The following is a 15,766-nucleotide window of genomic DNA, read 5'->3' as shown; positions in this document are numbered from 1 at the left end:
CAATATGCACCAAAATACACAAATATGTCCTCAACTGGCCAAATTACCAAAATGCCCTAATAATCAAATGTGGACCCACATGCATGCATTTAACATCATATTATAATATAATTCACATAAACATGCATATAATCACTTAATGGCATAATTAAACAATTATGGCCCTCCCGGTCTATTAATCCAGCCATTAAACTGCATTAGGGATTTTGGGGCATTACACTTCTCCCTTTGGTCAAGCCTATCTAATGGCTTAAATGACCAAAATGCCCCTAGGGCCATCTAAAACATTCAAAGTTAAGCAAGGGAAAATTTGTCATTTTCACCGACCTCGTTAATCATAATTAACGTCCTCCAATTCCCATTACTCCCAATATCCTCAAATAATTATCAAATCATATACCATTATCCGCTCATTCCCGGTAATGTACTAAACACCAATTTACCCCTAAGCTCACCCCGAGCCCAGTAATTAAACCCGTTATGACCAAACCACTAACTTGCATCATAGGATCGTCTCATGCCGAATGCTCAAACATATTCACATAACAATGTGATCTCACCCATATATCATGTAATGCCCCAAATTTCCTAATAAGGTCTAGGACCTTGATTAGGAGGCCGGGAGGGCCATAATTGATTTATTATGCTATTTGATGATAATATGCATGTTTAGGTGTATTAAATATGCATGTGAACCCATTTGTGATTAATTGGGTGATTTTCATATTTTGGCCATTTCGGGCATTTTTGGCATATATGTGAAATGGGCGTGGTGCTTTATTATTATTTGGTTATGCCAGGGTTACCCAGCACAAGACGATCCTAGGAGGTAAGCTAGTGGGAAAGTCACAACAGGGTTTAAGATTGACTTGGAGTAAGTTAAGGGGTATTTAGAGCATTACCGGGTTATTGGGTAATGAGAATTAATATTTAGTGATAAATTGAGAGTTAGTAAGACCAGGGGGAAATTCTGGAAGTTTTGACTATAATGTCCCCGGGGGTGTTTTCGGGACCCCGAGCATTAGGTTTTATTGGAAGCTACTTAAGCTTGAAGTAACCTTTTAAGAAAGAAAAGAAACGTTATGTACGTTCTCTCTCCCTAAAGTTCCCTTTTCGTTCCTGATCGCATTTTCGAAGATAACTTGAGTTCTAGGACTCGGAATCAAGCGAGAATCGAGGCATAGCAATCCTAAGGAGAATTAGAAGCTTATTAGCCGGAGGATTTAGTTGGAAACAACTCAATCGGAGGTAATTCAAGTTTGAATTTTTAAGTTTTGAAAGTTTCTAAGCTTAGAATCGGACCTTGTGAATTGTTGAGTTTTTGGTTGGTTTGAACCTTGGGTTTTGGTGGTTTTGGACCATTGGGGAGTTTGGGAACTTTGATTTAATGATTTGGGAATGTTTAGACATGTTTTAGGGAGGTTTTAAAAGGTTAAAACGAAGGAAAAATGGCTGCCCCGAAGTTGGGCCGCGGCCCTGTTCTTGAGCGCCGCGGCCCTAGTTCGAAGAAGCAGGTGTCAGGAAATTGGCCTTGCTGGGTGCCGCGGCCCTTGATGGAGGGCGCCGCGGCCCTAGCCTCAGAGAACCCTGGGGGCCGCGGCCCAAGGTGCTAGGGCCGCAGCCCTTGCCCTGTTTTCACCCCGTTTGCTCGTTTTGACCCCGGAAACATGGTTTTAGGCCTCGAGATCATTCCTACTACCTGGATTAGTGAGGATTGATGTCTTGGAGGCTAAGTTTTAGTTCAAGGGTTGGTTTTAGAACTTGAACTCATTGGATCACCATTTGTGGTTGTGACTAGGTTAACACTAGAGGCTTGGAATCGGGATCGTGCTTGTGGCTCATTTGTTGGTAACATGTGCTTGGACCAAAGGTAAGAAAACTGCACCCCATGTGTGACATGCATGATTATGATTGATGCATGTTGGATGTTTAAATGTAAACATTGATAGCATAACGAATGCTTGGCGATCTTGCCCATTTGCATATGATTATTGTTAAGGCATGCTGGATGATTAAGTGTGATGCATGTGATGCACGAGAAACATGTGATTAGGGCATGCCATGAATGATGAATATGAGATTGGTCAGAGCTTGAGTCTCTGTGTTTGTGCATGATCATAATTATGCTAGCAACTGTTTAGTAAGCATGCTGAATGCCCTATTCCTGGATAATTGGCATATGCCACACATTGATAGCATTGCTTACTTGTGCATGGCACTGACTAATTAGTCAGATTTGGCATAGGTGATAGTATCAACTGTGAAGCTGTGACTCATTAGTCAGGTTCGGCAGTGGTACTGGGCACTGGTCACACAGGGCTGACTCATTAGTCAGAATTGGCAAAGGTGTTAGTATCAGCTGTGAAGCCGTGACTTATTAGTCAGGTTCGGCAGTGGTACTGGGAACTGGTCACATTGTGCTAACTCACTAGTCATGACAACCCTAGTGTGTAGTGCAAGCTTTGTCGATTGGATCTAATCGACCCTCTGCATTGAATGACTCAAAGAGCATTAATGCAGGACCGACCTCAAGTTCGATGAATATAAACAAGCATTTATCTAGCCAAGGGCTAGTCAAGTAGAGCCATTGCAGGAAATGGGCACCGGGCCCCTAGTGACCTGGTTGTCAGTCACTCAGTATGGTTTACCAGAACCTCAAGTGATATTCACTCATCTGATCAGAGCTATGGGCTCTGCATGATCATTTTGATCATCATATGCATGGCTTGGGCACTGAGGCCCCAGTGACTTGCTTGTTGGTCACTCAGCATGGTTTACCAGAACCTGTTGAAGGTTAGAGACTTACCCAACAGCCACTTTTCCACTTGAATTAGTGACTCGCTTGATGGTCACTTAGCATGGTTTATCGGAACCTCAAGTGTTGCGACACTCATCTGATTAGGATTGACTTGATAGTCCTCCAATCAGAAGGCCAGGACTTCTTATCCTGGATACCCCAGCATCTGTTGAAATTCATTTGCATGCTGAATAGAGCTATGAGTGCTAGGCATGCCAGATATGATTTGGTATCATGATATGACTGTTTATGAGCATATGAGTTTTCTTGCTGGGCTTCGGCTCACGGGTGCTTTGTGGTGCAGGTAAAGGCAAAAGGAAGCTGGACCATCCTTGAGTTGGAGAGCTTAGGTGATGACGTGTACATATGCAGCTGCTCGACCAATACTTGGGCGATGTTTGAAAGTGGAACTAGGGCTGAACCCTGTTTTGCCGCTTAGAACGGCCTGTTGTAAACACTTTCTTGTAATAAACTCTGAAATTATATTAATGGGATCCCAATGTATACAGTAAACGTTCTAGTGAAACGTTATATCTTAACCAAAGTTTTTAACCCCTAAACCGCTAATCACACTTAGTTTACACGTTTATGACCAAACGACTCGATTAGTGAGTTTAGCACTGTTTGCAATGTGCACTGTAGTGGTCCCTGGAGTTGGGGCGTTACATATCACATACATGCACATAAATATACAAATACGCCCTTCACTGGGTCAACATTACAAAAATGTTATTCTAATGAGAAACGAGCCCACATGCATGCAAATATCATCCTATAATAATATAACTCACTTAATAATGCATTTAATCACATATTAAACCAGTTATGACCCTCCTAACTCCTATTCCAAACACTAATCCATATTAAGAAATTTAGGACATTACATATATGTAAATAAAACAAATTTTGTAGTTGAAAGATTGTCGATCCCAAAATTAGACAAACTTAGTTCTAATTACAATGTACATACACACATAAATATGTGGCAAAATGTTCTTTAGGGAAGGCCAACTTTTTTGGAGGATCAATTAAATTTGTATGGGGTTTTACAACAAAGTGTCCATATTTTTTTTTAAATGTTTTATTTTGTTTTTGAAAGGTAAGATGATATTGATCCTCGGATCAAATAAATAAATTGTCTGGATGCATAAAATTCATTAAAATTGTATGTGCTGTTGGTGACTATCACATGAGAAGGAATATTTATTTTCTCTACTATATTCTATAATAATAATATCTTGTACATAAAAAATTCATTAAGGTACGTACCAGTGCACAGATAAGCTGTAATTAAACTATGAATTAATCTTACACAATATATTGCATCGAACAATTAAACTAAACAAAAATATGCCATTGGATCTAACGGTGATCTGAGCCTACAATCTCTTCTTTCGATGGATGATGCCCTTTATGTTTGTCAGGAAAATAAATATGCAAAAAATTTGAAACGGTAATAAAAATAATAAAAAGTTTTAGGATACTTCTTCCGTGCACCATTTGCTGTTTTTTTTTTTTATTTCGGAATGGATTTTGGCTAAATTATTTTAAGACGATGTATATTATAATTATTTAGAGTATTTTGTAAATTTTTAGTAAATTTTAAATAGTTTATAGTGCTGAAAATAATGTTCAAATAGTTTATTGCACGCGTGAGTGTTTTTTTTATGCACGTGGAAAATAATATGTTTGAACCATATTTTCGATATTGTAAAGTGTTTGGAATTTCCTGAAAAATTTACATAATACTCTAACTAACTACAATATACACGATCATATAAAAATTATGCCGAAAATCATTCCAGTACTAAAAACAGAAAATGAGTGCACCAATACTCCAAAAAATATGGGGTGCACTCTAAAATTTTCCAAAGCTTTAATTATTATAATGCAAAATTTATATAATATGTATGTATGTAACACATAATTACATAGAAAATTTTCTTATAATTAAAACAAGTTTAGGTCACGCTCAATGTGGCAGGCGCATGCCGAGTTTGGTTAGATCACAACATTAGCTTGCGGAATTGGCAATTAACCATAATCACCATCTTCTTCTTCACATTCTAATTACTTGATTTTTGGTTTTTTTTGTTCTTTTCAATCTAATTATTATTAATAATAATATTGTACTGTATATAATATTGAAGATAATATATATATATATATATTTATTTACACATTGCTTGTATAGCAATGGTCAGAATGTGTCACCCAGCTACGTTGGTTTGGATAAATTAATTAATTGGAAGGATTATAATTAATGTATCTATTTATCTGCAATAATTAACTTATGAGATGTAATTAGTCAGAGGTGGCCTAACATATTTTAGACCAATCTAAATGAGCATTGTTATTAGGCATTAACGGTGTTGGGCATGAGGTGACGATTCATGAGTGGTTAATTATTTTTTATAATAATTATTAAATTAAAATTTGTAAGACTCGATAATTTATGATGGTATCGAATGATACATTTCTCATCTGCAATTATGTGCTAAACATTTATAATGAAGAGGTCAACCCTGTCCAAATAAATAAAATTCTAATTGTCACAATTATAGTTGATAAGTTATCATAATTGTAATGTATAATTCCGATATAAAAATTAAAAATAATTTTGTAGGTTTTAACTCTTTATATGAATTCTCTTTCAAAAAGCAAAAAACTTTTTATAAGAGTAATATATTATTTTTATAACATTACTTTTGTAATTTTGATATTAAATGTTCGAAATTGATATATTTAAGTTTTTTTATTAGATAATATTTATTTTAATCATTTTATAAGATTTAAAAAAAAAATTATAAGACATAGACAAAGCAAAATATTTAATTACTACACCAAATCTGTTGAGATTTAAGGTAGCTGAGCCATAAGCATCTGTCGAATCACAACCACATAGCCAACACGGATTGGAGTCGAGCAGCCAGCCATCACCATTGGAGCAACTAAAAGCGAAAGCTTGCATTGTTGAAACTCAAAAACAAGAACTACACTACTGTAATCTGGACGTCAGTTATCGGTCATGAAATGTCGATTTGGAAGCAATTGACCTACTATGTTTTATATGTGAGGTCATTGCGTGGGAGGTCGGTTCCAAACCGACTTATGAACGTTTATAGGTCAGTTTTTAACCGACTTCTCATGCAATTTTTGTAGTAGTGCTAGCAAGTCTAAAAGAGAGGAGCAAGCCACCGCGAGAGAGACTTCCACAAGAAACCAACCCGTAGAGGCACTCCCTTCTCGGCTAGAGCACAATTGACGCACAAACAAAGGCATCGACAACACCACTAGCCAAGAAGGAGAGAAAAAATCCTAGATTTGAAGGGGAAGACATAGAGTCTCAGATTTGAAGGGGAAGACATAGAGTCTTGAGAGAGAGAGAGAGAGAGAGAGAGAGAGAGAGAGAGAGAGAGAGAGAGAGAGAGAGAGAGAGAGAGAGAGAGAGTTATTGTAACGTCTCAAATTACCTAATAAGGCTTAGGACATTGATTAGAGGGTCAAGATGACAAATTATGGGGAATTATTTTAATATATGTAGTTTAATTATGAAAATGTGTATATGTCATATATATGTGTATCATTATATGATTACGTGAGTTATATTATAATATGACTAGATATGCATGGTTAGGTATATTAAATATGTATGTGGGCCCGTTTCTTATTATAAGGGAAATTTTCTTAATTTGGCCCGTTACATGGATATTTGGAATATATGTGCATATATGTGTGAGACCACATTATTATGTGGATATATTTGAGTTACTCGGCACGAGGCGATCCTAGGGAGCAAGTTAGCGGGAGAGTCACAATGAGACCAAATACCTGAATCAGGATGAGTCAATGGGTATTTTGGGTATTTAGTACATTACCGAGATATCGGGTAATGAGAATAAATATTTGAGGATATATTAAGAGTTAGTAAGATTAGGAGGGAATTTTAGGAATTTTGACCATTTTACCCTCGGTGACATTTTTGGTATCCTGAGCTTCGGGATTTTCTTAGAGTTACTTGAACTCTAAGTAAACTACACATGAACAACAAAAAACATAGAAAATACAAACTCTCTCACTCGTGTACACACACACACACTCTCTCTCTCTCTCTCAATTCTTTGAGATTTCTTGCAATCTAAGGGGAATCGAAGTTAGCTTAGGCTCAAGATTGCTTGAGGAAAGGCTTAGCGTTGTTTTGGTAGCAGAGGTATCGATTTCTAGCCTCAATTGTTTATGTTTTCTTTGGTTTTAGTTGAGTTTTGAAAACTCAAATCTGAATTTGGTTTTGTGAAGAGTTTTAAGCTTTTTTTGGGGGATGGCTTTGAGGTTTATGAAGTGCTGAGTTGATTGAGAACTTTGTTTTTGGGATTTGGCTATGTTTGGTTGGGTTTTTGGTGAGTTTTGGCTTGAAGAAAACGAGGGAAAAACTGAGTTTTCATGTCGAGCCGTGGCCCTATTCTTGGGGCACCGTGACTCTCATGAACGAAAGGGAGAAGGAGGTGTTGAACCTCCATTTGGGCTGCGACGCTTGCAGGGAGAGCCACGGCTCTTGGGCTGCAGCACTTGAAGGGCTTTTGAGCCCGGAGAAGGTCTTGAGTGTAGGAACTCAGTCTTAGGGGCTCGGTATCAATTCTACTACCCGATTTAGTAGAATTCGATGTCCCGGAGGCTAGGACTCGGTTCGAAAGTCTTTATTCGCTCGTTATTGATGAGATTCTATATTATGGTTGTGACTGGGTTACCACTAGGGGCTGCTCGAGGGTCGTTCTTATTATACATTGCACTCATACGTGAGGTAAGAAAAATGCACCCAATATGTGTTAAATGTCATTATCTGCGTGATTAGGGCTCGACCCCGTTAAGGAACATGGTTATTATTGTGTTTGTATTTAATTGGCTGAGATATTTGATTAATATGTGTGCATACTTATATCATTTGAAGTATGCTTATCTGTATCTGGTTATTTGAAGTATGCTTATCTGTATTTGGTTATCTGGTTGCCTGAATATGTGGTTAAGGCATTAACTTATTAGTCAAGGGCGGTAATAGCGTGTTGTGCGCTGGTCGAGAGGCTTAGGCCTAATCAGGGACATACTATTACGTTGGTCGACCCTATGATCGTTTGGAAAAACAAAGCCCTTGGCTAACTCTATGGATAGTTACTCAGAGCTAGGGCAAAGGGTCCCGAGTGACTCTATGATCACTTAGCTAGGGCATAGGGTCCCGAGTTGACTCTATGGTCATCTATTCAGGGTAGCGGGCCCCAAAATGATCCTATAATCATTTATTTGTAATTGTATGCATGCATGCATGAGTAGGTTATTACATCTGAGCATGCTAGATTTGCATATGAAATCTGTATTTACTGTTCATGCACTTGTTTATAGTTTTCTTGCTGAGCCTTGGCTCACGGGTGTTGTGTGGTGCATGTAAGGGGAAGGAAAAAGCTTGACCAACCCTAAGTTGGAGAGCTTCGGTGGCGACGTGTACATATGTGGCTGCTCGACCACCACGGTCGGGGTTATCTGGAGGAACTAGGGTTGTATCCCCTATTTTGCCGCCTAGGTTGGCTCGGCTTGTATTTTGACTTCTATATAACCTTTTAAACACCTATTTATATTATTTTGGGATCTCATGTATATACTAAACTTTTAAATGAAAAGTCAACGTTCCTTTTGACAAATTTTTTTAATCCTAACCCTTGTCATTAACTTTATTTACACGTTTATAACCAATAGACTTGATTAGCAAGTCTGATACTATTTAAAGTACACAGTATAATAATTTTGAAATAGGAGGACGTTACACTTGTGGTGTTTAACAAATCATTTGTATCTCATAACAATTCCAATGTTTTTTTCCCCAAGAGAAGTAACTTCTATTATAGCATTAAATTCCATTATCAAATTCTCCACAGTCTCACATAGGCTTCAACCAAAATCAAGGACTGGACGTGGGTGAAAGAATCAAAATATACATAGATTCTTTCTCATATAAAAAATGGAAACTAATAACACTTCAATTTTCTCAGCTATGGATTATTTGCTACTTTTTTTAATTAATAAAAATAACATCAACTTTAAGTTTACTATAAGAAAATAAACAAAGTGCCATTAATCAGTACATGGCATGCAACATCATATTGGACGAGAAAATACAGATAAACAAAATCAATGTCTCCATAAGAAAATGAATATTAATAGTACAGAATCAATATTGTGACAATCTCTGTTAACATCATATTTTTGTACTGATTGTATTCATAAAAAAAAATGATTTATTTTGTGATTATGATAACTTTCTGATCAGCATAAGGAATCTAATCTAGCTGGGTGGTCTTAATATCTACTAATTCAAATGTTTATTATATATTTTTTTCTGCTCATATTGCCTACCAGCATTACCAAGAATTATATATAATATTTATTTATTTATTTTAATTTTTGTGGCCATACATTTGAGGACCATGCCAGCCTGCCCACCAGTTAATAAAATTTCATACATACATACATACATGTGTACGGAATCATTATTTTTCATGACTAAGGAGGACTTATCTAATTAATATATAAATTTAAATAAAAAAAAGTCTTTTACTTTCTTGAAGAGAAAAAAACCATATTGAGTGTAAGGGCATTAATTCCAACCAAGTTTTTTTTTTTTTTTACATTTTTAAAAGAATTGAAAAAACATCATTTGGTACAATACTTCAAGTATGGTTATATGAGTTGGAATTTGCCTAAATTTTGAGGACAGAGAGAGACAGTTCATTATACACCAAACAAACAATGGTGTTGTATCTTTGGTTTAATGATTGAGATAACTTGCCAAATGATAATTATGATATGCAATTCCAAACTCACATAATAATAATAATAATTTGTGAACTTCAATGTGTGCTCCTCGTACAACTTTGAGCCTAATATACAGCTCAAATTATGGGAAGAAAAGGGAGAAAAATGAAGGCACAAACTTGCAGTTATTAATATATTATATTAGTGGCAGCCTTTTCAAAAAATAGTCACTATAATTAGTATTAAAATGGTGCAATAAAATTTTAAATCCCCCTCTACCAAAAATTAAAATTGCTTTCTTAAAGACTAATGTATGTATTAATTTTGTTCGAATACACGATGGACTCTTGTATTTTGATAAATAATAATTTTGATTTTGTGTTTTACAAAATAAATCATATGTACGTGAATGTATGTATAAATAAAATTATTGGATGATTCTATAGTAGAGACTCTTCTTTTGCCTTAATCGGTAGGGGGTATATTTGTTTTTGACATGTGAAAAAATTATAACATATAACAATGTATATTATAGTTATAGTTGATATTTCTTCCTGTCTTTGAAAATTTTCAAAGACATGGTTCAAATTATAAGCTGCACTTATGTCTATTTTTTTATTTACGTGTAATTGACTATTTTAAATTTTATTTTTCGATAACGATAATTATTCAAGAATTTTCAAAAATAAATAAAATACCTAAAACGTCGTAACAAAAACACAGAGGCCCCTACTACTAAAGTCAAAATTGGGGTCGCCCATTCCACTATAGAATATCCTAAAATTATTAAAAACATTTTTTTACATCAACTCATTTTATTTGTACCATATAGTTTGGTACGTAAAGAATTGATCGACTTTAATTGAAACTACATATATCTCAGTCAAATCAAAACATATGAAAAGTAAAGTAGATGCATGCATGGATTGAGATGAAATACATAAACTTACCAAAAAAGAAAAATCCATAAACAAAAAACTTTCCCAAATCCATAATAATCTCAAACAACATAACACACATATATATACACTTAAAACCTAATCCTATGATTAATTCCGATAGAAAAACGTCTGTAAAAAAAGAAACAAATCACTCACTCACTCACTAGTGGGTTCTTGAGATGAGTCAAAAGGAAAAGAAAGATGTAACTCTGTATGTTTAATTAATGTTTGTTAAATTAAATAATAAACCAAATCAAACACTAACTTGGAATTTGAGCTAACTGCTCTCTCTCTACTGTTTTAATCAATATATATAAGCACTCTCTAATGGAGTCAAAATATAAAATAAACTAAGCAAATCAAACACACATGTATACGTTTACATATATATATATATAAATATACTATATTCATGCACAGATATTGTCTCCCTTGTTGCGCGTGAACTCACCAAGTAAAACCCCTCCAATATTCTATTCTTACAAATCTAGAGAGAGATGGGGGTGGTGATGGTGGCGGTGTGGTGTGGTGGAGCTGAGCTAAGCTGGGCCTGGGGCTGCAGTTTTTGCTGATCTCAAGGCATTGGTTTCTTCTTTCTTTATTTCTTTTTCTCTTTCGCTATCAAACCTTCGATTGAAAAAGAAAACCAAAGACCAAAACTTTGGTTCAAGTCTCGTTCTTTTTTTCTTATGAGTTTAGTTTGAGTTCAAAGCAAGAAACCAGCAAAAAACAGTGCAAGAGAGAGAAAGAGAGGCTGCAAAGCCCGATGATACAGTAAACCCGAGAAAGAAGAAAAAGGTTTGGAAATTGAGGCAAATGTCGTCCATGCCCAGCTCGAGGCAAACCTTCTTCTTCTACTCTTCTCCTTCGTTATACTCTGTTTTTCTATGCCTCCTCACGCTCCTTCACGCTCCTACTACCATAGCCGCAAACCACGAAGCTTCTCTCCTATTATCATGGCTCCAACCCTCTTCTTCTTCTTTCTTCAACTGGAATGTTCAAGACCAAAATCCATGTAAATGGACCGCCATAACATGCTCTCCTGAAGGTTTCGTCACTGATGTCAATATAAACTCTGTACCACTTCACCTTCCATTGCTTTCGAACCTTTCTTCCTTTAAGTCCCTGAGAAGACTCGTCATTTCAGATGCCAACCTCACCGAACACATACCGGAGGATATTGGAGACTGTACGGAGCTTAGAGTCATCGACCTTAGCTCGAACAGTCTCGTGGGTTCGATTCCTCGGAGTGTTGGGAGGCTTCGATATCTCCAGGACTTGATTCTGGACTCGAATCAGCTCACTGGGAAGATCCCAGTTGAGCTCGGTGACTGTGTTGAGCTAAAGAATCTTCTTCTTTATGATAATCGGTTAAGTGGGCCTATACCGACCCAACTCGGGAAACTGACCGGACTGGAAGTTATTCGGGCCGGAGGGAATGAAGACATTGTCGGAAGAATTCCAGATGAGCTCGGTGACTGTGCTAACTTGACGGTTTTGGGGCTTGCCGATACCGGAATTTCGGGCACGTTGCCAGCTTCACTGGGGCGGCTAAGCAAGCTTCAGACTCTGTCTATTTACACCACCATGATCTCTGGCGAAATCCCACCTGAGATAGGTAACTGTTCTGAGTTAGTGAGCTTGTTTTTGTATGAAAATAGTTTGTCTGGTTCGATACCTCCGGAGCTCGGTAAGCTCCAGAAGCTTGAGCAACTGTTTTTATGGCAGAACGGTCTTGTTGGGGCAATCCCAGAAGAGATTGGGAACTGTATTAGCTTGACAAATATCGATCTTTCTTTGAACTCAATCTCTGGTACAATTCCATTATCATTAGGAAAGCTTTCTGAGCTTATTGAGTTTATGATTAGTAACAACAATGTTTCGGGTTCGATACCTCCAAATCTTTCAAACGCTACTAAACTAGAACAGTTGCAGCTTGATACTAATCAAATTTCGGGTCTGATCCCACCAGAGCTTGGAAAATTGTCTAGGCTTAATGTGTTCTTCGCTTGGCAAAACCAGCTCGAGGGAAGCATTCCTTCATCTTTGGCGAGCTGTACTAGTCTTCAGGCTTTGGACTTGTCCCACAACTACCTCACCGGTACCATTCCTCCAGGCTTGTTTCAGCTTCGGAACCTTACCAAGTTTCTCTTGATTGACAATGATATTTCGGGTTCGATACCGCCTGATATAGGCAACTGCAGCTCTCTTGTTAGACTCCGGCTTGGGAACAACCGTATTTCTGGTGGCATACCTGCAGCAATTGGAGGACTAAAGAGCTTAAACTTTCTTGATCTCTCTACGAATCGCCTTTCCGGTATGGTACCGGATGAGATTGGAAGCTGCACAGAGTTACAGATGATAGACCTTAGTAACAACACATTGGAAGGTCCTTTGCCTCATACATTGTCCTCTCTATCAGGGCTTCAGGTGTTGGACTTTTCATCCAATCGATTTTCGGGTCAGATACCTGCTAGTTTTGGTCGTTTGGTTTCGTTGAACAAGCTCATTTTAACTAGGAATTCATTCTCTGGAACAATACCTTTGTCTCTTGGCCTTTGTTTGAGTCTGCAATTGCTTGATCTTAGCAGCAATGAGCTAACAGGCTCCATACCAGTCGAATTGGGTCGAATTGAAGCTCTTGAAATAGCTCTTAATTTGAGCTGCAATGGACTTTCAGGACCAATCCCATCTCAGATATCTGCTCTCACCAAGCTTTCCATACTTGATCTCTCACATAACAAGCTTGAGGGTGATTTGAATCCATTAGGAGGGCTTGATAATCTTGTCTCTCTTAATGTTTCTTACAATAACTTCACTGGTTATCTTCCAGACAACAAGCTCTTCAGGCAGTTATCTCCAACTGATTTGGAAGGAAACAAAGGGCTTTGCTCTTCAATTTCGATAAGAGAATCATGTTTTCTAAGCGATGTAGACAGAAATGGACTAGCGAGAAGCGAATATGAAACAAAGCGGTCAAGGAGACTTAAGCTGGCACTAGCTCTGCTGATCACACTGACCATAGCAATGGTGGTAATGGGAGTAATTGCGATGATAAGAGCACGAAGAACAATCAGAGATGGCGATGATGATTCAGAATTGGGAGACTCGTGGCCATGGCAATTTACTCCATTCCAGAAGCTCAACTTCTCAGTTGATGAAATACTGAGATGTCTAGTGGACACAAATGTAATAGGCAAAGGTTGTTCTGGGGTTGTTTACAGGGCTGATATGCAAAATGGCGATGTTATAGCAGTGAAGAAGCTCTGGCCTGCTACAGCAGCTGCAGCCACCACAGGTTTTGTTGATGAAAAGTCTGGTGTTCGCGACTCATTCTCAGCTGAGGTGAAGACTCTTGGCTCAATCCGCCATAAGAACATTGTTAGGTTTCTCGGTTGTTGCTGGAATCGAAACACAAGGCTGCTCATGTATGATTACATGCCTAATGGGAGCTTAGGCAGTATTCTCCATGAGAGGACAGGAAGTAATGGCTTGGAGTGGGAGCTTAGGTACCAGATTTTGCTTGGTGCAGCTCAAGGACTTGCTTATCTCCACCATGATTGTGTTCCTCCAATAGTTCATAGGGACATCAAGGCCAATAACATTCTTATTGGTCTTGAATTCGAGCCTTATATTGCTGATTTTGGACTAGCTAAGCTGGTTGATGATGGCGATTTTGCTCGATCCTCCAACACAGTGGCTGGTTCCTATGGATACATTGCCCCAGGCAAGTTTTCCTCTCAATCCCTCAGTACTCAGTAGTTCATATTTTGTCATGTATACTAACTAATACTAGCTCTTGTTTTTTTTTCAGAATATGGCTACATGATGAAGATAACAGAAAAGAGCGATGTTTATAGCTATGGCGTGGTGGTGTTAGAAGTCTTGACAGGCAAGCAACCGATCGATCCAACGATACCAGATGGGCTACATGTAGTGGATTGGGTTAGACAAAAGAGGGGAGGGATTGAAGTGTTGGACCCAAGCTTGCTTTCAAGATCAGAATCAGAGATAGAGGAGATGATGCAGGCTTTAGGCATAGCCTTGTTATGTGTAAACTCAGCCCCAGATGAAAGGCCAACCATGAAAGATGTCTCAGCAATGCTCAAAGAGATCAAGCATGAAAGAGAAGAGTATGCTAAAGTTGATATGCTTCTCAAAGGCTCTCCTGCCCAAGAAAATAAGAACTATAGCTCTAATAATGGAGCCTTGGGAACTTCATCTTCAGCAGCTGCAGCCATGGCAATGCAAAAATTGTTCCCAAAAAGCAATAACACAAGCTTCTCTGCTTCCTCACTTCTTTACTCTTCTACTTCCTCTAATGTCAAAATGGGTTTGAAGTAATTAAGTTATTGTATAAGTCATCAAATTTGTCATTGTTTTCATTAGCTTTCTTCTTCTTCTTTTCTTTGTTGTAGTCTTTGTTTCTATTGATGTAAAGATAAAAAGTTTATATGTGTAATAAACTGGATTCAGTGCAAGAAAAAAAAAATAGGCCAATAGAAGAGTGCAAGGTTCTTTTTTGCCTTCTCTCTTTGTTATCATTGTTAAAAAAACCAAGTATTTTTAGCATAAATGCTCTGAATTTTTTACTATATGGTAACCAAGTTCTAGAATTTTTCAATGGAAAATTTTGACCTTTAAATATGTTTACATATCTAAGACTTAATTGTTACTCTTTATAGAATTGAAGTGCTTAAATGTCAATTTTTTTTCTAGTACAACTTAAAGGTACATTTATGCTAAAAATCCCTTTTAATAAAGTTTCATAAACATGTGCGAAAATACCATTTTGGCCCCTCTATTTTTTCCAAATATTTGGTCTCTGTGTTTTGTTAAATGACAATTCAGACATTGTATTTTACAAAATAGATCAAAATAGTACCCTACACTCGATTTTAGTCAAAATATTTTCAATTATAAGATCGATTCTCGGGTTGTTAGTGATGCGATGCGTTCAGAAAAATGACGAAAGTGGCCGAGAAGTTGAGAATAAAAAATTATATTTGAATTTTTTTTACCAAAAATGGGTATAAAGTACTATTTTGTAAAATATAAGATCCGAAATCACATATTTGAGAAAAACACAGAAGCCGAACTGGTATTTTCCTAAACATATTGAGGCCACCAAGTTAAAGATTTTATCTTTATCCGAAAAAAAAATGTTGGTTAGATTGGATTGTCACAAGAGATACTTACAATGATGTGAAGAAAAAGAAGTTGGACAAAA

At 37.2% G+C, this 15,766-nt stretch overlaps 1 protein-coding gene across 1 annotated transcript; it reads left to right on the top strand.

Annotated features, from left to right (window-relative positions):
* Nucleotides 1-10,933: 10,933 nt before the first annotated feature.
* Nucleotides 10,934-15,131, top strand: LOC133819752 (LRR receptor-like serine/threonine-protein kinase RGI1). Its single transcript, XM_062253082.1, has 2 exons — nt 10,934-14,263; nt 14,351-15,131. Exons 1-2 carry the CDS (start codon nt 11,353-11,355, stop codon nt 14,878-14,880), a joined length of 3,441 nt encoding a protein of 1,146 aa, XP_062109066.1. The 5' UTR covers nt 10,934-11,352; the 3' UTR covers nt 14,881-15,131.
* Nucleotides 15,132-15,766: the final 635 nt, after the last annotated feature.

This window comes from Humulus lupulus, chromosome 2 (assembly GCF_963169125.1).
Source record: "Humulus lupulus chromosome 2, drHumLupu1.1, whole genome shotgun sequence".
NCBI classification, from domain to species: Eukaryota; Viridiplantae; Streptophyta; class Magnoliopsida; order Rosales; family Cannabaceae; genus Humulus; species Humulus lupulus.
Note: the sequence above shows the minus strand (reverse complement) of the source record. Positions and strands in the feature narration are given on the sequence as shown.

Coding starts and splice junctions, on each gene's coding strand:
- LOC133819752 (XM_062253082.1), top strand. CDS start 11,353: ATGTCGTCCATGCCCAGCTCGAGGCAAACCTTCTTCTTCTACTCTTCT. Junction 14,264..14,350: donor CTATGGATACATTGCCCCAG/GCAAGTTTTCCT, acceptor TTTTTTTTTCAG/AATATGGCTACATGATGAAG.